This window comes from Panulirus ornatus, chromosome 33, assembly GCF_036320965.1.
Source record: "Panulirus ornatus isolate Po-2019 chromosome 33, ASM3632096v1, whole genome shotgun sequence".
Classification (NCBI taxonomy): Eukaryota; Metazoa; Arthropoda; class Malacostraca; order Decapoda; family Palinuridae; genus Panulirus; species Panulirus ornatus.
The window spans coordinates 4,110,310-4,132,362 of NC_092256.1; the positions used below are offsets into that span (position 1 = coordinate 4,110,310).

Consider the following 22,053-nt stretch of genomic DNA (forward strand, 5'->3'; position numbering starts at 1 on the left):
TTGTTCTATTGTCGTACGCACTTTATTTACCTCCTTCCAAAACATCTTTTAATTCTCTCTGAAATTTACTAATACTCTCTCACCCCAACTCTCATTTGCCCTCTTTTTCACCTCTTACACCTTTCTCTTGACCTCCTGCCTCTTTCGTTTATACACCTCCCAATCATTTGCACTATTTCCCTGCAAAACTCGTCCAAATGCCTTTCTCTTCTCTTTCACCAATAATCTTACATCTTCATCCCACCACTCACTACCTTTCTAATCTGCCCACCTCCCACACCTTTCATGCCTCAAGCATCTTTTGCGCAAGCCATCACTGCTTCCCTAAATACATCCCATTCCTCCCCCACTCCACTTACGTCTTTTGCTCTCACCTTTTTCCATTCTGTACTCAGTCTCTCCTGGTACTTCCTCACACAAGTCTCCTTCCCAAGCTCACTTACTCTCACCACTCTCTTCACCCCAACAATCTCTCTTCTTTTCTGAAAACCTCTACAAATCTTCACCTTCGTCTCCACAAGACAATGATCAGACATCCCTCCAGTTCCCCCTCTCAGCACATTAACATCCAAAAGTCTCTCTTTCACGCGCCTATCAATTAACACGAAATCCAATAACGCTCTCTGGCCATCTCTCCTACTTACATAGGTATAGTTATGTATATATCTCTTTCTAAACCAGGTATTCCCAATCACCAGTCCTTTTTCAGCACACAGATCTACAAGAATGTTTGTGAAAGATACTTAGAAAAACAAATGGATTTGTACGCAGCATTTATGGATCTGGAGAAGGTATATGATAGAGCTGATAGAGATGCTCTGTGGAAGGTATTAAGAGTATATGGTGTGGAAGTCAAGTTGCTAGAAGCAGTGAAAAGTTTTTTTCGAGGATGTAAGGCATGTGTACGAGTAGGAAGAGAGGAAAGTGATTGGTTCCCACTGAATATCGGTTTGCGGCAGGGGTGCGTGATGTCTCCATGGTTGTTTGATTTGTTTATGGATGGGGTTGTTAGGGAGGTGAATGCAAGGGGTTTGGAAAGAGGGACAGGTATGCAGTCTGTTGTGGATGAGAGGGCTTGGGAAGTGAGTCAGTCGTTGTTCGCTGATGATACAACGCTGGTGACTGATTCGGGTGAGAAACTGCAGAAGCTGGTGACTGAGTTTGGTAAAGTGTGTGAATGTGAGAGTGAATGTGAATAAGAGCAAGGTTATTAGGTTCAGTAGGGTTGAGGGTTAAGTCAATTGGGAGGTAAGTTTGATTGGAAAAAGCTGGAGGAAATGAAGTGTTTTAGATTTCTAGGAGTGGATTTAACAGCGGATGGAACCATGGAAGTGAAAGTGAGTCACAGGGTGGGGAAGGGGGCGAAGGTTCTGGGAGCGTTGAAGAGTGTGTGGAAGGCCAGAACATTATCTCGGAAGGGAGAGATGGCCAGAGAGCATTATTGGACTACTTTTTAATTGATATGCGCGTGAAAGAGAGACTTTTGGATGTTAATGTGCTGAGAGGGGCAACTGGAGGGATGTCTGATTATATCTTGTGAAGGCAAAGGTGAAGATTTGTAGAAGTTTTCAGAAAAGAAGAGAGAATGTTGGAGTGAAGAGAGTGGTGAGAGTAAGTGAGCTTGGGAAGGAGACTTGTGTAAGGAAGTACCAGGAGAGATTGAGTGCAGAATGGAAAAAGATGAGAGCAAATGACGTAAGGGGAGTGGGGGAGGATGTGATGTGTTTAGGGAAGCAGTGATGGCTTGCGCAAAAGATGCCTGTGGCATGAGAAAGGTGGGAGGTGGGCAGATTATAGAGGGTATTGAGTGGTAGGATGAAGAGGTAAGATTGTTAGTGAAAGAGAAGAGAGAGGCATTGGGATGATTTTTCAGAGAAGTAGGAGGCAGGAGGTCAAAAGTGCAAGCGGTGAAAAAAAAAAAAAAGGCAAATGAGAGCTAGGTTGAGAGACCATCGTTAAATTTTAGGAAGAATAAAAAGATGTTTTGGAAGGAGGTAAATAAAGTGCATAGGACAAGATAGCAAATGGGAACATCGGTGGAGGGAGCTACTGGGGAGGTAATAAAAAGTAGTGGTGAAGTGAGAAGATGGAGTGAGTATTTTGAAGGTTTGTTGAATGTGTTTGATGACAGAGTGGCAGATATAGGGTGTTTTGGTCGCGGTGGTGTGCAGAGTGAGAGGGGCAGGGAGAATGGTTTGGTAAACAGAGAAGAGGTAGTGAAAGCTTTGCGGAAGATGAAAGCCGGCAAGGCGGTGGGTTCGGATGATATTGCAGCGGAATCTATTAAAATAGGGGATGACTGTGTTGTTGACTGGTTGGTGAAGATATTTACTGTATGTATCGTTCATGGTTAAGTGCCTGAGGATTGGTAGAATGCATGCATAGTGCCATTGTACAAAGGCAAAGGGGATAAAGGTACGTGTTCAAATTACAGAGGTATAAGTTTGTTGAGTATTCCTGGGAAATTATATGGGAGGGTATTGATTGAGAGGGTAAAGGCATGTACAGAGCATCAAACTGGGGAAGAGCAGTGTGGTTTCAGAAGTAATAGAGGATGTGTAGATCAGGTGTTTGCTTTGAAGAATGTATGTGAGAAATACTTAGAGAAGCAAATGGATTTGTATGTAGCATTTATGGATCTGGAGAAGGCATATGATAGAGTTGATAGAGATGCTCTGTGGAAGGTAAGTTGCTAGAAGCAGTGAAAAGTTTTCATCAAGGATGTAAGGCATGTGTACGAGTAGAAAGAGATGAAAGTGATTGGTTTCCAGTGAATGTAGGTTTGCGGCAGGGGTGCGTGATGTCTCCATGGTTGTTTGATTTGTTTATGGATGGGGTTGTTAGGGAGGTGAATACAAGATTTTTGGAGAGAGGGGCAAGTATGCAGTCTGTTGTGAATGAGAGGGCTTGGGAAGTGAGTCAGTTGTTGTTCGCTTATGATACAGCGCTGGTGGCTGCTTCGGTTGACAAACAGCAGAAGTTGGTGACTGAGTTTGGTAAAATGTGTGAATGAAGAGAGCTGAGAGAAAATGTGAATAAGAGCAAAGTTATTAGGTTCAGTAGGGTTTAGGAACAAGTCAGTTGGGAGGTAAGCTTGAATGGAGAAAGACTTGTGAAAGTGAAGTGTGGTTTTAGATATCTAGGAGTGGATTTAGCAGCGGATGGAACCATGGAAGCGTAAGTGAGTCTCAGGGTGGGGGAGGGGGAGAAGGTTCTGGGAACGTTGAAGAATGTATGGAAGGCGAGAACGTTATCTCTGAGAGCAAAAATGGGTATGTTTGAAGGAATAGTGGTTCCAACAATGTTATATGGTTGCAAGGCATAAGCTATTGATAGGGTTGTGTGGAAAAGGGTGGATGTGTTGGAAATGAGATGTTTGAGGACAATATGTGGTGTGAGGTGGTTTGATCGAGTAAGTAATGGAAGGCTAAGAGAGATATGTGGTAATAAAAAGAGTGTGGTTGAGAGAGCAGAAGACGGTATATTGAAATGGTTTGGTCACATCGAGAGAATGAGTGAGGAAAGATTGACAAAGAGGATATATGTGTCAGAGGTGGAGGGACCAAGGAGAAGTGGGAGACCAAATTGAAGGTGGAAGGATGGAGGGAAAAAGATTTTGAGTGATCGAGGCCTGAATATACAGGAGGGTGCAAGGAATAGAGTGAATCGGAACAATGTGGTATACCGGGGTTGACCTACTGTCAGTGGATTGAACCAGCGCATGTGAAGCGTCTGGGGTATACCATGGAAATTTTGTGGGGCCTGGATGTGGAAAGGGAGCTGTGGTTTCGGTGCATTGCACATGACGGCTAGAGACTGAGTGTGAGCGAATGTGGCCTTTGTAGTCTTTTCTTAGCGCTACCTCGCACGCGCTCGGGGGTGTGAGGAGGGTGCCATTTCATGTGTAGTGGAGTGGCGATGGGAATGGATGAAGGCAGCAAGTATGAATAAGCACATGTGTATATATGTATATGTCTGTGTATGTATATGTATGTATAAGTTGAAATGTATTGGTATTTATATGTGCATGTTTGGGCGTTTATGTAAATACATGTATATGAGGGTGTGTTGGGCCATTCTTTTGTCTGTTTCCTTGCGCTACCACGCTAACGCAGGAGGTAGCAAAGTATGATAGATATTCATACTTGATGTCCGTCTCCTGCGTTAGTGAGGTAGCACCAGGAACAAACGAAGAAAGGCCGTATCCACTCACATCCATTATCAAGCTTTTATCTGTAGTGCACTGAAACCACAGCTCCCTCTCCTCATGCAGGCCGCACAGACCCTTCCTAGGTTAACCCCAGATGTTTCACATGCCTTGCTTAAGTCCACTGACAGCACGTCAATCCCATTATACCATATCATTCCAGTTGATTTATTCTGTGCATACCTTTCACCCTTCTGCATGTCCAGGTTCCGAATGCTCCAAATATTTTTCATTTCCATTTCCAGTTTGGTCGCTGTGTTCTTCTTGCTCCCTCCACTTCTGACACATCATCTTTGTCAACCTTTCCTCACTCATTCTCTTCATATGTCAAAACTGTTTCAGCTTACCCTCTTCTAGATTGATGGGGTAAAACTGAAAGTAGATGGAAAGAGAGAGGTGATTACTGGTGCTTATGCACCTGGCCATGAGAGGCAATAGTTTTAGGATCAGCTGAGTGAGTGTGTCAGCATCTTTGGTGCACAGGACTTGGTATTAGTGATGGGTGGTTTAAATGTGAAGGTGAGTAATGTGGTAGTTGAGGGTATAATTGATGTGCATGGGGTATCCAGTGTTGTGAATGGAAATGGTAAGGAGCTTCTGGATCTGTGTGCTGAAAAAAGACTGGTAGTTGGGAATTGGGAATACCTTGTGTAAATAGAGAGATTTACATAAGTATATATATTTGAGTAGGAGAAATTGTCAAAGGGCATTATTGGATTGTGTTACTTGATAGGCGTAGAAAAGAGCATGATAAAGGTGGGAGATTAGAAAGGGTAATGAGTGGTGGGATTAAAAAGTAAAGTAGTTAGTGAAAGAGAAAAGAGAGTTGTTTGGACGATACTTACAAGGAAGGAGTGCAAATAACTGGGAGGTGTATAAAAGAAAGCGGCAGGAAGTCATGAGGAAGGTGCCGGAGTTGAAAAAGAGGGCATATGAGAGTGTGTCGAGAGAGTATCATTAAACTTTGTGGAGAATAAAAAGATGTTTTGGAAGGAGGTAAATAAGTTGCAAAAGACAAGAGAACAAATGGGAACATTGGTAAGGGGGACAGGAGGGGGGGAGTGATGAATGAAGTGAAAAGAAGATGGAGTGAGTATTTTGCAGGGTTATTGAATTTGTTTGATGACAGAGTGGCATACGTAGGGTGCTTTGGTCAGGGTGGTGTGCAAAGTGAAAGGGTCAGGGAGAATGGTTTGGTTAAGAGAGAAGAGGTAGTGAAAGCTTTGTGGAAGATGAAATCCGTCAAGGCAGCGGGTTTGGATGGTATTGCAGTAGAATCTATTAAGAAAGGGGGGTGTTTTTGTTGTTGATTGGTTAGTAATGATATTCATGGTGAAGTGCCTAAAGATTGGCAGAATGCCTGTACAGCGCCACTGTACAAAGGCAAAGGGGATAAAAATGAGTGTTCAGGCTGCAGAAGGCATAAGGTTGTTGAGCATTCCTGGTATGAGATTGTATTGATTGAGAGGGTGAAGGCATGTACAGACCATCAGATTAGGGAAGAGCAGTGTGGTTTCAGAAGTGGTAGAGGATGTGTGGATCAGATATTTGCTTTGAAGAATGTGTGTGAGAATCATTTAGAAAAAGTTGGATGTGTATGTGGCATTTATGGATCTGAAGAAGGCATATGAGAGAGTTGATAGAGATGCTTTGTGAAAGGTCTTAAGAGTATATGGTGTGGGAGGTAAGTTGCTAGAAGCAGTGAAAAGTTTATATCAAGGATGTTATGCATGTGTGCCAGTAGGAAGAGAGGAGAATGACTGGTTCTCAGTGAAGGTCGGTTTGCGGCAGGGGTGTGTGATGTCTCCTTGATTGTTTAATTTGTTTATGGATGGGGTTGTTAGGGAGGTAAATGCAAGAGTTTTTAGCAAGAGGGGCGAGTATGTAGTTTGTTGAGGGATGAGAGGGCCTGGAAAGTGAGTCAGTTGTTGTTCGCCGATGATACAGCACTGGTAGCTGATTCAAGTGAGAAACTGCAGAAGTTGGTGACTGAGTTTGGAAAAGTGTGAAAGGAGGAAGTTGAGAGTAAATGTGAATAAGAGCAAGGTTATTAGGTTCAACAGGGTTGAGGGACAAGTTAATTGGGGTGTAAGTTTGAATGAAGAAAAATTGTAGGAAGTGAAGTGTTTTAGATATCTTGGAGTGGACTTAGCAGTGAATGGAACTATGGAAGTGGAAGTGAATCGCAGGTTGGGGGATGGAAAGAAGGTTCTGGGAGCGATGAAGAATGTGTGGAAAGAGAGAACGTTCTCAGAGCAAAAAATGGGTATGTTTGAAGGAATAGTAGTTCCAACGATATTATATGGTTGCGAGGCATGGGCTATAGATAGGGTTGTGTGGAGGAGGGTGGATGTGTTGGAAATTAAATGTTTGAGGACAATATGTGGTGTGAAGTGATTTGATCAAGTAAGTAATGGAAGGGTAAGAGAGAAGTATCACAATAAAAAGAGTGTGATTGAGAGAGCAGAAGAAGGTGTGTTAAAATGGTTTGGACATATGGAGAGAATAAGTGAGGAAAGGTTGACAAAGAGGATATATGTGTCAGAGGTGATGGGAAAAAGGAGAAGCAGAGGACCAAATTGAAGTTGGAAGGATGGAGTGAAAATTTTTTTTATTGACTGGGTAAGTGGTGTGCAAGGAATAGAGTGAATTGGAACGATGTGGTATACCGGGGTAGACATACTTTCAGTGGACTAAACCAGGGCATGTGAAATATCTGGGTAAGTCATGGAGTGTGTGGGGCCTGGATGTGGAGAGGGAGCTTAGGTTTTGGTGCATTACACTTGACAGCCAGAGATTGTGAATGAATGTAGCCTTTTTTGTCTGTTTTCCTGGCTCCAATTCGCTGAAGTGGGGGGCAGGGTTGCTGTTTTCTGTGGGGCTTGGTGGTGTCGGGAATGGCTTTACATATGTACATATGGATATACATATGTACATATGTATGTATGTATATGTGTATATGTTGATATGTGTATGTATATGTACATTTATGGTCATTTATGTATATGTATGTGCATATGAGTGGATGGGTCATTCTTTGTCTCTTTTTTGCCACTACCTTGCTGACGCGGGAAACGGCGATCAAGTATGATAAATGAAAAAAAATCTCTCTTACCTTTCCATTACTTACTCAATCAAATCACCTTACAGCACACATTGTCCTCAAACATATCATTGCCAATACATCCACCCTCCTCCACACAACCCTATTTATGGCCCATGCCTTGTATCCATATGATGTTGTTGGGACTGCTGTTCCTTTAAACATGCCCATTTTTGCCCACCCAGATAATGTTCTCCCTTTCCACACATTCTTCTGTGCTCCCAGAACCTTTGCTGTCAACCCCACATCATGACTCATTTCCTCTTCTATGGTTCCATTCGTTGCCATATACACTCCCAGGTATCTAAAACGCTTTACTTCCTCCAATTTTTCTCCACTCAAACTCACATCCTAACTAACTTGCCCCTCAACCCTGCTGAAGCTAATAAACTTGCTTTTAATCACATTCACTCTCAAACTCTTTCCTTTGCTGTTATCCTCTCACTAACCCCTGACTTTACTCCCAAGACATTCCCAAACCACTCTTCCCCTTTACCCTTTAGCTTCGTTTCACTCACGAGCCAAAACGTTTATCCAGGTTCCTTTCTTCAAACATACTACCTATCTCTCCTTTTTTCTCATCTTGGTTACATCCACGCACATTTAGACACCCCAATCTGAGCCTTCGAGGAGGATGAGCACTCCTCGCGTGACTCCTTCTTCTGTTTCCCCTTTTAGAAAGTTAAAATACAAGGAGGGGAGGGTTTCTAGCCCCCCGCTCCAGTCCCCTTTAGTCGCCTTCTACGACACGTGAGAAATGCGTGGGAAGTATTCTTAATCCCCTATTCCCAGGGATATATATATATATATATATATATATATATATATATATATATATATATATCAGACAAACCTCCAACAGCCAGGATCGAACCTAGGACCCTTGTGCCACAGGCGGGAATGCTACTGCTAGGCTATGGGGCTGGCTAATAGGAAATAACTATTCGAATACTATGTACTCGAATACCCTTTGTCTCACATTTGCGACCAACGGGGTCTACACCGGTTATTTCCCAACAGGCGCACTCTAGATTGATATGGGTAAAACTGAAAGTGGATGAAGAGATGGGTGATTATTGTTGCCTATGCACCTGGTCATAACAAGAAAAATCATATGGGGCAAGTGTTTTGGGAGCAGCTGAGTGATTGTGTTAGCAGGTTTGATGCATGAGACTGGATTTTTTTTTCTTTTCTTTTCCAAAAGAAGGAACAGAGAAGGGGGCCAGGTGAGGATATTCCCTCAAAGGCCCAGTCCGCTATTCTTAACGCTACCTCGCTAACGCGGGAAATGACGAATACTATGAAAGATTTATATATATATATATATATATATATATATATATATATATATATATATATATATATATATATATATATATATATATATTTATTTTTTTTTTTATTATACTTTGTCGCTGTCTCCCGCGTTTGCGAGGTAGCGCAAGGAAACAGACGAAAGAAATGGCCCAAACCCCCCCATACACATGTATATACATACGTCCACACACGCAAATATACATACCTACACAGCTTTCCATGGTTTACCCCAGACGCTTCACATGCCTTGATTCAATCCACTGACAGCACGTCAACCCCGGTATACCACATCGCTCCAATTCACTCTATTCCTTGCCCTCCTTTCACCCTCCTGCATGTTCAGGCCCCGATCACACGAAATCTTTTTCACTCCATCTTTCCACCTCCAATTTGGTCTCCCTCTTCTCCTCGTTCCCTCCACCTCCGACACATATATCCTCTTGGTCAATCTTTCCTCACTCATTCTCCCCATGTGCCCAAACCACTTCAAAACACCCTCTTCTGCTCTCTCAACCACGCTCTTTTTATTTCCACACATCTCTCTTGCCCTTACGTTACTCACTCGATCAAACCACCTCACACCACACATTGTCCTCAAACATCTCATTTCCAGCACATCCATCCTCCTGCGCACAACTCTATCCATAGCCCACGCCTCGCAACCATACAACATTGTTGGAACCACTATTCCTTCAAACATACCCATTTTTGCTTTCCGAGATAATGTTCTCGACTTCCACACATTCTTCAAGGCCCCCAGAATTTTTGCCCCCTCCCCCACCCTATGATCCACTTCCGCTTCCATGGTTCCATCCGCTGCCAGATCCACTCCCAGATATCTAAAACACTTCACTTCCTCCAGTTTTTCTCCATTCTCCATAGAGGATGTGTGGATCAGGTGTTTGCTTTGAAGAATGTATGTGAGAAATACTTAGAAAAGCAAATGGATTTGTATGTAGCATTTATGGATCTGGAGAAGGCATATGATAGAGTTGATAGAAATGCTCTGTGGAAGGTATTAAGAATATATGGTGTGGGAGGAAAGTTGTTAGAAGCAGTGAAAAGTTTTTATCGAGGATGTAAGGCATGTGTACGTGTAGGAAGAGAGGAAAGTGATTGGTTCTCAGTGAATGTAGGTTTGCAGCAGGGGTGTGTGATGTCTCCATGGTTGTTTAATTTGTTTATGGATGGGGTTGTTAGGGAGGTAAATGCAAGAGTTTTGGAAAGAGGGGCAAGTATGAAGTCTGTTGGGGATGAGAGAGCTTGGTAAGTGAGTCAGTTGTTGTTCGCTGATGATACAGCGCTGGTGGCTGATTCATGTGAGAAACTGCAGAAGCTGGTGACTGAGTTTGGTAAAGTGTGTGGAAGAAGAAAGTTAAGAGTAAATGTGAATAAGAGCAAGGTTATTAGGTACAGTAGGGTTGAGGGTCAAGTCAATTGGGAGGTGAGTTTGAATGGAAATATATATATATATATATATATATATTGGTAAGGTAAGGTATATTTTTTTTTTTTTTTTATTTTTTTTTTTTTTTTTTTTAATTTTTTTTTTTTTTTTTTTTTTTTTTTTTTTTTTTTTTTTTTTTTTAATTTTCCAAAAGAAGGAACAGAGAAGAGGTCCAGGTGAGGACATTCCCTCAAAGGCCCAGTCCTCTGTTCTTAACGCTACCTCGCTATCGCGGGAAATAGCGAATAGTATGAAAAAAAAAAAAAAAAAAAAATATATATATATATATATATATATATATATATATATATATATATATATATATATATATATATTTTATGTCTTTTTTCTTTCATACTAGCGTTAAGAACAGAGGACTGGGCCTGTGAGGAAATATCCTCACCCGGCCCCCTTCTCTGTTCCATCCTTTGGAAAATCAAAAAAAAAAAAAAACGAGAGGGGAGGATTTCCAGCCCCCCCGCTCCCTTCTCTTTTATTCACCTTTTACGACACGCAGGGAATACGTGGGAAGTATTCTTTCTCCCCTATCTCCAGGGATAATATATATATATATATATATATATATATATATATATATATATATATATATATATATATATAGGGTTAGGGTTAGGGGAGAAAGAATACTTCCCACGTATTCCCTGTGTGTCGTAGAAGGCGACTAAAAGGGGAGGGAGCGGTTGGCTGGAAATCCTCCCCTCTCTTTTTTTTTTTTTCCAAAAGAAGGAACAGAGAAGGGGGCCAGGTTAGGATGTTCCCTCAAAGGCCCAGTCCTCTGTTCTTAACGCTACCTCGCTAATGCGGGAAATGGCGAATAGTTTGAAAAAAAATATATATATATATATATATATATATATATATATATATATATATATATATATACACATACATATCTATTTATTTATTTATCATGCTTAATCACCGCCTCCCGTGTCAGCAAAGTAGCGCAAAGAAACAGACGAGGAATGGCCCAACCCACACGCATACACATGTGTATGCAAAAATTCCCGTACACGCACATATACATGCATATACACTTCAACGTATACATACATATACATATACATGTACATATTCATACCTACTGCCTTCATCCATTCTCGTCGCCAACCCGCCACACATAAAATAGCATTACCCCTCTCCCCCTCCAGTGAGGTATCATCAGGAAAAGACAAAAAAAGCCACATTCGTTCACACTCAGTCTCTAGCTGCCATGCGTAATGCACCAAAACCACAGCTCTGTTTACACATCCAGGCCCCACAAAGTTTTACATGGTTTACCCCAGATGCTTCACATGCCTTGGTTCAATCCATTGATGGCACATTGACCCTGGTATACCACACCATTCCAATTCACCCTATCCATTGCACACCTTTCACCCTCCTGTATGTTCAGGCCCTATTTGCTGAAAATCTTTTTCACTCCATCCTTCCAACTCCCGCTTCACCTTTCTCCCTCTACCTCTGATACATATCCTCTTTGTCACTCTTTCCTCATTCATTCTCTCCATGTCACCAAACCATTTCAATACATCCTCTTCTGCTCTCTCAACCACACTCTTTATTACCACAAATCTCTCTTACCCTTTCATTACTTACTTTATCAAACCACCTCATACCACATACTGTCCTCAAACATTTCATTTCCAACACACCCACCTTCTCCGCACAACCTATCTATAGCACATGCCCCGCAACCATATAAAAATGTTAGAACCACTATTCCTTCAAACATACCCATTTTTGCTCTCCGAGATAACGTTCTCTGCCTTACACACATTCTTCAACACTCCCAGAACCTTCGCTCCCTCCCCCACCCTGTGACTCACTTCCGTTTCCATGGTTCCATCCACTGGTAATTCCACTCCCAGATATCTAAAACACTTCACTTCCTCCAGTTTTTTCCATTCAAACTTGCCTCCTAATTAATGTGTCACTCAACCCTACTGAGAATAATAACCTTGCTCTTATTCACATTTGCTCTCAGCTTTCTTCTTTCACACACTTTACCAAACTCAGTCACCAACTTCTGTGTTTCTCACCTGAATCAGCCACCAGTGCTGTATTATCAGCGAACAACAACTGACTCACTTTCCAAGCCCTCTCATCCACAACAGACTGCATATTTGCCCCTCTCTCCAAAATGGTTGCATTCACCTCTCTAACCACTCCATTCATAAACAAATCAAATAACCATAGAGACTTCACGCACCCCTGCCGCAAACCAACATTCACTGGAAACCAATCACTTTCCTCTCTTTCTACTCGTACACATGCCTCTCATCCTTGGTAAAATCTTTCCTTACTTCTAGCAACTTACCTCCCACACCATGTACTCTTAATACCTTCCACAAAGCATCTCTATCAACCCTATCATATGCCTTCTCCAGATCTATAAATGCAACATGCAAATCCCTCTGTTTTTCTAAGTATTTCTCTCATACATTCTTTAAAGCAAACACCTGATCCACATGTCCTCTACCACTTCTGAAACCACACTGCTCTTCCCCAATCTGATGCTCTGTATATGCCCTCAACCTCTCAATCAATTCCCCCCCCCCCCATATGATTTCCCAGGAATACTCAACAAGCATATACCTCTGTAATTTGAACACTCATCTTTATCGCTACCTCGCAAACGCGGGAGACGGCGACAAAGCAAAAAAAAAAAAAAAAAAAAAAATCTTTATCCTCTTTGCCTTTGTACAATGGCACTCTGCATGCATTCCGCCAATCCTCAGGCATTTCACCATGAAACATACATACATTGAATATCCTTACCAACCAATTAACAAAACAGTTACCCCCTTTTTTTAATAAATTCCACTGCAATACCACCCAAACCTGCTGCCTTGCCGGCTTTCGTCTTCTGCAAAGCTTTCATTACCTCTTCTCTGTTTACCAAACTATTCTCCCTTACCCTCTCATTTTGCACACCACCTCAGCCAAAACACCCTATATATGCCACTCTATCATCTAATACTTTCAACAAACCTTCAAAATACTCACTACATCTCCTCACTTCACCACTACTTATTATTACCTCCCCATTAGCCCCCTTCATCGATGTTCCCATTTGTTCTCGTGTCTTATGCACGTTATTTACCTCCTTCCAAAACATCTTTTTATTCTCCCTAAAATCAAATGATACTCTCTCATCCCAACTCTCATTTGCCCTCCTTTTCACCTCTTGCACCTTTCTTTTGACCTCCTTCAGCTTTCTTTTATATATCTCCCAGTCATTCGCACTATTTCCCTGCAAAACTCGTCCAAATGCCTCTCTCTTCTCTTTTACTAACAATCTTACTTTTTCATCCCACCAATCACACCCTTTCTAATCTGCCCACCTCCCACCTTTTTCATGCCACAAGCATCTTTGCTCAAACCATCATTGCTTCCCTAAATACATCCCATTCCTACCCCACTCCCCTTGTAATTATTTATTGTACGTTATCTGTGAGACTAAACATTCATTTACCAAGGAAATTTTGATAACTTCTTTTCATTTACTGATAGGTCTTCTGGTCTTTAGTTAAGGGCATTGCTAACAACTTCCATCGTTCTACTTTTCCTTAACTTTTCCATTAGACAAAGTAACTCTTTTTGGTTCCCATTTCTCCTCTTACTCTACCTTGGATGACCCGAGTATTCCTTCCTCTTACTATTCCTATGACCCTTCCCATAATCTCTTTTCGAACTGTCTGAAAAGTGGTTCTCTCTTTGGGCACAAGCAAGGTTTATGGTCATAATGGCACCCTCCTTGTTTACTGAAAGAGTGTTGCTCTGAACTTCTACCTGTACATGTTCATGTGTCCTGTTTCTGATTAAAAACCAGAACTTTTCTTTCTTCTTGGAAGCATACTATCCCTGAGCAGGGTGACCATTCTGACTCCTCTATCATCTTGTTGCTTTGACATCTATCATTTCCAAACTATTTGAATCCTCCTCAACTCCCATATCATCAAGCATTTTGAATCTGACAGACTTATCTCTGATCACCAGTATTGCTTTCATAAGGCAAGATATGGTGATTATCCAGTGAAAGGTTGTTGGGAATCCTATGTAGTTGCCCTTGAAATAGCCAAAGCTTTAGTCAGGATGTGGCATCAAGGTCTTATCTCAAAGCTCCCCTCTTTTGGATTCCCTCCCTCACTTTGCTTCCTCTCTGGCTGATCTGTCTCCATGGTAGTTGATGGACCACTCTCCCCTTTCTCCATCATCAGCAGCATCCCTTAAGGCTCTGTCCTGTCTCCTACATTTTCTTTCCTTCTTAGCAACGATTTACTTTCTTCCACATATAACTAAATATACTCATAGATTGACAACTCAGCACTGCATTCTTCCACATCCCCCAATTGTACTTCTCTCAGTTGTTCTGCATCTCATCTCAACACCAGGACCTCAATAAACTCAGACTTGGACAGGATATCCTGGTGGGATAGATGTAATCTGATTAAGTTTAATGTCTCCACGACCCAGATTCTACTCATCGCTTTATCAAATATTCTGTAATTCCACCTCTTGATTCAATGAACATGCTTGGTATTACTGTATCATCCAGGCAGTGTTGGAAACCACACATTACAGAAATAACTGTCTGCCTCTGTGAAACTGTGAATCCTATTTAGATGTCAAAATTTCTTTTCTTCCAAACATTTGCTCTGTTTATACAAAAGACTGATCCATCCTTGTATGGAGTACTATTTTCACGTGTGAGATGGCTCTAGTTCTGCATTCTTACTTGACTGAGTTGAGTCAAAAGTGATCTGACCTGTAAACTCTCCCAGGCTTACATCAAAACTTGACCTATTTGCCCTATACCTCAATTTTGGCTCACTTTCCCTCTTTATAAGTATCATTTTGGTATTTGCTCTAGCAAGCTGGAAGCTTGTGGCAAGCTGCTACAGTACATGATTAGTGTGTGGCTGTTGGCAACTCAAGGATGAGCCATTTTGATAACTGTTTTTTCCCTACTTCTGAAAGCTTTGGAACTCTCTACTCTCTCATTCTTTCCCAATAACTATGACCTGGCACATTTTAAAGGCCAGGTTTTTCACTTCCTCTGAAATTCTTAAGTACTTTCCCTTGTCTCATGTTTTTCCTTTCATTATCCTCTCTAATTTCATTGAAGGCCTGGCTTTAATGTGGACTTCTGTTGATGAACAAAGCCTTAAAAAAAATGTTTGGCATGCAGAAGGTGGGAGGTGGGCAGGTGAGGAAGGGTAGTTAGTGATGGGGTGACAAAGTAGAATTACCAGTGAAAGGTAGTATTTAATGGAAAGGAGTGCAAATGATTGGGAGATGTGTGGGAAGCTGAGAAAGGGTAATGAGTAGTGGGATGACAAAGTTAAGGTACGAGTGAAAGAGAAAAAAAAGATGTGAATGGGCAATACTTAGAGGGAAGGAGAGCAAATAATTTGGAGATACTCAAGAGAAAGCAGCAGGATTGTGAAGAGGAAGCTGCAGAGGTTGACAAAAAGTGTAAATGAGAATAAACTTCAGGAAGAATGAAAAGGTGTTTTGGAAGGAGGCTAATATTGTGAGAAAAACAAGAGAAGAAATTGGAACAGCAGTGAAAGGGGCAAATGAGGAAGTAGGGATGACTTGAGGAGGAGATAGAATAGCATGCAAAGTGGTATGCAAAGTAATAAAGCCATGGAAAGTAGTTTGATGAAGATATAAGAGGTGGTGAAAGCCATGCATAAGATGAAATGTGGCAGGGCACCTTGAGTGCATGGTATTGCGGTTGATGGTTTAGTTAGGATTTTCTGTGTATGGTGAAGTGCCTGAGGATTGGTGGAATGTATGTATAGTGGCATTGTAAAAAGACAAGGGGAACAAAGGTAGGTGTTCAAACTACAGAGGCTTGTTGAGTATACATGGTAAGCTGCATTGGAGCGAGGTGAATGAATGAGTGAAGGCATGCACTGAGCATCATGCTGAGAGGGAACAATGTGGTTTCAAGTATGATAGAGAATATATGTGAGAAATACATAGAGAAATAGAATGATTTTTGTTATTTGTGGATCTGCATAAAGCATATGATACGGTTGAAAGAGATGCCTTGTAGAAGGTCTATCGAATATATGGTGTGAGAGGAGAGTAAGGGGGTTTTAGGTAAAGGTTGGTCTCCTGTAGGGGTGTGTGAGTATTGGAAAGAGGGGCAAGTCTGTAAGGGGTGAGGGTGCCTGGAAAGTGAGTCAGTTGTTGTTTGTTTGGGGGAGATTTAGTGAGAAATATCAGAGGTTGGTGAGTGAGTTTGGCAGTGTGTGAAAGGAGGAAGCTGAGCATAAATGTGAATAAGAGCTAGGTTTAATCAGGGCAGATGAGGGGGTTAGTTGGGGGTCTGAGGTTCATTGGAGAAAATTTGGAGGAAGTGAAGTGCTTTAGGGTGGGTAAGGGGGTGAAGGTTCTGTGTGCACTGAGGAATGTGTGGAAATGGCAAAAGTGGGTATGTTGTATGGATGAGAGGCATGAGCTATAAATAAGAATGTGTTGGAAATGAAATATTTGAGGACAATATGTGGTGTGAGTCGTTTGATAAAGTAAGTAGTGAAAGGGTAAAAGAGAGATGCAACAATGAGATTGTGGTTGAGATGGCTGAGGAGGGTGTGTTGAACTGAAAGACTGAGGAAAGGTTGATAAAAGTGTCAGAAGTGGAATGGACAAAGAGAAGGTGGAGACCAAACTGAAGATGGAATTTTGGAGTGAAAAAGATTTTGAGTGGCAAGGGCCTGAACATGAAGGATGAAAAGTATGCATAGGATAAAGTGAATTGGAATGATATGGTAGGTACACAGGGCCTGATGAGCTGTCAGAGCACTGAACCAGGACATGTGAAGAGGCCAAGGGAAACCATGAAAAAAAATATATGGGCCCTGGTTGTGGATAGGTTTCCGTGCATTGTACATGACAGCTAGAGGATGGATATGAGAGAATGTGGCCTTTCTTTGTCGGTTCCTGGAGGTACCTTGCTTACACAGGAAACTGTGAACAAGTATGAAAGAAAAAAATACACATTTCTGTGTGTGTGTGTGTGTGTGTGTGTGTGTGTGTGTGTGTGTGTGTGTGTTTATGATTGCCTATACAATAAGAGTAGAAATTGAATAAATGTACTGTAAATTTTAATCCATGATATTCAGTGATATTTAAAAAGCTATTCCTTTTTCTTCCACAGGTACAAATAACTCCCATGAACTTTACATCAGGTGTTATGGACCCTTCAAAGAGCTACTGGATCAGCAATGATAACACACCTGCCATGGCCAAAAACCCAAGGATAGAACTAAAACTTAACTCACCTGATGACCCAGCAAAATTCCCAATCCTCTCCAGTGTAGACTCAAAACCTGATACATTTCTGCAGTTTGGGCCCACTGACAGGGGTAAAGATGTTGCTCAGCTCACTGTGCCATTCTTTGATGCACAAACTGTTGCCCCCACTCCCAGTTCATGGTTATCTGGTGTGGAACTTTTTCACAAGGGTCAGCCTGGATCAGGAGGATTTCTGGGACTCAAGGTTATCACCTACAACATGACACCTCACATGGAGACCAGGGATCATGGGCCCAAAACAGTCAATTTGCCCAGTGTACCTGCTCTGTAGTTAGTAATTTTCACCAGCAGACCTTATAAAAACTTGATATAATAACTGTTTAGTAGCATGGTAACAGAATTCAGAGCCGTAGAGAGAAAGGAAACAAAGTATGCTAAGTGTAACTTGCTGTGTAATTTGTCACTGGATAAGTGTTTGGATGGTTAGATATATTTACTGCAGAGCATTATGTAGATTAATCTGTACTGAATAGATGAAATCTATCTGCATGGCAGAGTTTCATTTTATCTGGATGAAAAAGTATCATGTATGGATGATAGTGCTACCATGTATGGATGATAGTGCTACCATGTATGGATGATAGTGCTACAGCATTCACATGTTGCATAAGTTTACCTTCCAGTGGATGAATACATATTTTGTGCAATATACTACTACTTATGAATATGTATGATTTGGTTATGGTTAGTAATACACAGTTTTTAAAGACTGCAAAACATAACAGTTTTCTGTACACATTGTTAATCTTTAGTGTCTCAGTTTACTTGTCAAATGTTCCAGTATGGATGGATGCAAGTCTGATTTCTTATTCCTAGTACTTATTCAGATAATTTTCATTATAAAATTTTGCTAAAGTTACAAAGTTTAGCAAAGTTGGAGGCAATTTAACTATACTACTATCTAACTTTGTGCTTAAATCCCTCAGTTCCACATAATGTCAAACTTTAATGATTACTTCTCTTAAATGCCTTTTTTGATTAAAAGTCTTAAAAAACTGTTTTAACTTAATCTGGTGAGCTACAAACCCTAATTGGCCTAAACTAAGCATGTAGTGGAAGCTTAAAGATGATTTGCATACAAAAAGGGATAATGAAAAGGGGGTGCCATTAAAGAGTCTCTAAATCATAATGTCCAACAGTCATTGAAAGCACTGCACTTGCCCTACTGTATTACACTGTTCTGTAACTTTCCATTCAGTTGTAAGTCATTTCACTGCATTCTGATTCATTTAGAAAAAAATTCACCATCCATCCTCCATCACATTAATGCGCTAAAACCTTCCATTTAAGGAATTTCTACATACACCACTGTGATTGGTTAGGCTCCTCTTGGATGATCCTATTGAGATGAGGCCTTTTTTTCTTCTTCTGCTTATCACTTTGGAACAAATAATTAGACACCAAAGATGAGATCCCATCATTCATGGCCACTCCTCCATCACACTCGACCTCTTCAATTACTTCTGGATTATTCATACAATATTTTTGCCCACTTAGGGTCCTCTGACCATGATGTTATCTCCATCACCTATAATTCATCAATTCTAATTCTTCATATCCACCCCGTTTCCTCCACAAAATCCAATTTCTGGTACTTGGTACTTTGGGAGAGCTAAGCTTTCATCCTGTGCAGCTTCTTTAGTGTCTTTCCTTAGGATGGATACTATTTCATTGGCAGAGATGCCTCCAGCTGTTTTGACCACATATTGGAGATTATCTCAGCATGAATGGAGTCCTGCGTCCCTTCTGTTACAAGTTTTTCCCTCCATTGGTATCAAGGACAAACCATATTCTTCCTTCTTTCTTTGAAACTCTTTCCTTCTCTTGAATCACATATCACTTTTATTACTGCTCACAGGCATTGCCTAATTATTCTATATAAAGTCAGGCTCATCTTCATAAAATGAAATTGTGTTATCTGATTTGTTCCTCTGTTTATGAATTTGTCTGGTCTTTAACCATCTCTTATAACTTCCGTAATTCAGCTTTTCTTTCTCACTTATGAGTTGATCAGTCTATAGCTACTTTTCCAGATGATAAAGCCACTACTTTACAGTACATTACTATCCTCTAATTCTACTTTCAATGATTCTGCGTGTAGTCATTCAACCCTCATTCCTCCTTCTTGCACAAAGTCTTGCAAGTGGACAGTACATACGGCCCAGATGGCATACTTTCTCAAATCCTAAGGAAGTGTGCCTCCGAGTTAGCTCTGATACTTGTTCACCTATTTCATCTCGGTTGCAAAACCTCAACTTTTCCTTTTCCTTAGAAGCTTGCTGTGATACAGCCCATGTGTAAGAGAGGAGACCATTCTAACTATTGTTCTGTTGCTCTCACTTCTGTAATCTCTGTAGTCTTTGAAACTTTAATTCTCATTTTCTCTAATACTTAGAATCCCATTCCTTTTTTTTCTGATCACTAATATGGCTATCACATCACAAGGTCTACCAGTGATCTTCTATGCTATGAGATTTATCTCCGACCATTCTCTTTTAGGGATTTTGGTGAATCTTTCATAATGGCCATCAACATCTACAAAGCATTTGACATGTATTTGTCATGCATCTTTGCTTTCTAAACTTCTTTCTTTTGGCTTTTCTGCTTGTGTGTGTTCTGTAATGCATGGTTTCCCCTTGTTGGTTCCTTGCAGTAGTTGTTGATAGGGCTACTTTACTCACTTATTCCGACTGAATCCTCAGTGCTCTAATCTATTATTCACTCTTTCTTCTCTTCATAAATGATGTCTTTTCAACAGGTAACCGTGTTTACTCTTATGCTGATGAATCTACTCGACATAGTTCATCTCATTCATCCTCCCTCTTCACTCTAATACTCATTCTCTTTCTTGTGCTAAACACACCTCTTATCTTAATTTGGATCTGCTTTTTATCTCAGAAACCTCGTTCAGTTCAATGTAGCGTGTTCAAATGAAATTTTGGTCTACATCACTTTATAAGTATCCCTTCTTTCCCATTGTTCAGTTTCAAAACATCAGAATTCATCAGTAATAACATAAACATGCTGGGTATAACCACATCCGCCACGCTATCCTGGAAGGCCCAAGTAATCAACAGTGCAAAGTTTGCCTCCCAAAAGCTGGGGCTTTTGAGTAAGCACTTTAATTATCTGTCTTGTGATCTTGTGAGCTTCTGTTTCACATTTTCTGAGGTTTTATTCCCCCCAGTATAAATTACTGCTTGTACATTTAGGACAGCTCTTCCTCCACCTCTTCATAAGCCACAGTGGAATGAAAAGCCTTTCATCTCATTAATTCTTGAGACCTCACCTATCTTTAACCATTTCTACCCGTTCTTTGTGATGTTACTATCCTTTCCCTATTTTACAGGTACTGATTAAATTTAAAAAACACTTTCACGAGCTGTGTGAATGTATCCCTGCCACCAAGGCAGGAACTTGCATCTGGCTTGCTACTTCTGTAGTTTCTATGTAGTGACCAGCACAAGAGAACTAACTGTTATGATACCTCCTTTGCTTCAACAGACAAGGTGTGGAACTTTCCTCCTTCTTTTGTCTTCCCCTTTTTCTACCTACAAAAGTCAGGTATTCAAATTCCTCAAATGCTCTGAATAACTTTTTCATTCTTTTCCCTACCTATTTCGTTTTACCGAAGATGGCCGTGATTGGGGCACGTTTTGCCCATGCTGTGAAAGTCATCACAAGAAAAGAAGAAGAAGAAGAAGAAGAAGAAGAAGAAGAAGAAGAAGAAGAAGAATGGCTTTTTTAAATCAAAGGCATTAGATTGCTCAGCACCTGGGAATTACCCACTTACCCAAGTGCCCTTAAAGATTATTTTCAGTATTCTTTCAAACCAAAACATCCTGAGAGTAGTCACTTCTGAGGCTTTTCTTGTAATAATTGATCATGATGTCTTGTGCCGCAGAGAGTCTTTATACCAAGACTGTCTTTATACCATGAATGTCTTTTTACCAACTGAAGAATATCTTTATACCAAGAACGTCTTTATACCAACTTTAGAATATCTTTATACCAAATCTGTTTTTCCCATCCTGTCCCATTAAAGTACACTGTTAAGCCATTTCATGATTTTTACTGCAGAGAACATGGAGGAAACATGCTAAGCCTATCAGGAAAATCACATGTAGTAAGTCTTATCCTGTAACTAATGATGGTATGGTCTTTCGAATGAACAGTTTCATTCTCATGTGAATGATGGCTGCCTATGGAGTAAACAAACTGAACGAGGTTGCCATTGTGGATGACATCACTACCTCTTGTTTTCACTTACATTGAAGTATGCCCACAATAATTTTGGGCCCTAATTATAAAGTAACTGAAGTAGGTGGATGTATTGCAAATGAAATGTCTGAGGATATGTGGAAGAGAGAAGAATGGTAGTAAGTGGAGTATGATTTAGAGAACTGGACAGGGTGTCCTGAAATGGTTTGAACCTATGTAAAGGATGCATGAAGAGACAGATTAGGAGGATATAATTTTCAGATGTGAAGGGAGCAAGGTAGAGAGGGAGACCAAGAAGGAGTCAGAAGGATCTAGTGAAAGAGGCTTGAACATTTAGGAGGATGACAAGCTTGTGTGAGACAGAGCTGAGCAATGTGATATACAAGGGAAGCTGTCCTGCCA

General features: G+C 40.9%; 1 protein-coding gene across 1 annotated transcript in view; it reads left to right on the forward strand.

The window, feature by feature from the left end:
• Positions 1 to 20,791, forward strand: part of LOC139759412 (uncharacterized) — a 351,115-nt gene extending 330,324 nt beyond the window's left edge. The window contains exon 13 of the mRNA XM_071681497.1: positions 17,273 to 20,791. Coding sequence (XP_071537598.1) covers positions 17,273 to 17,701 — 429 coding nt within the window. The 3' untranslated portion in view covers positions 17,702 to 20,791. The remainder of the gene's footprint in view (positions 1 to 17,272) is intronic.
• Positions 20,792 to 22,053: the final 1,262 nt, after the last annotated feature.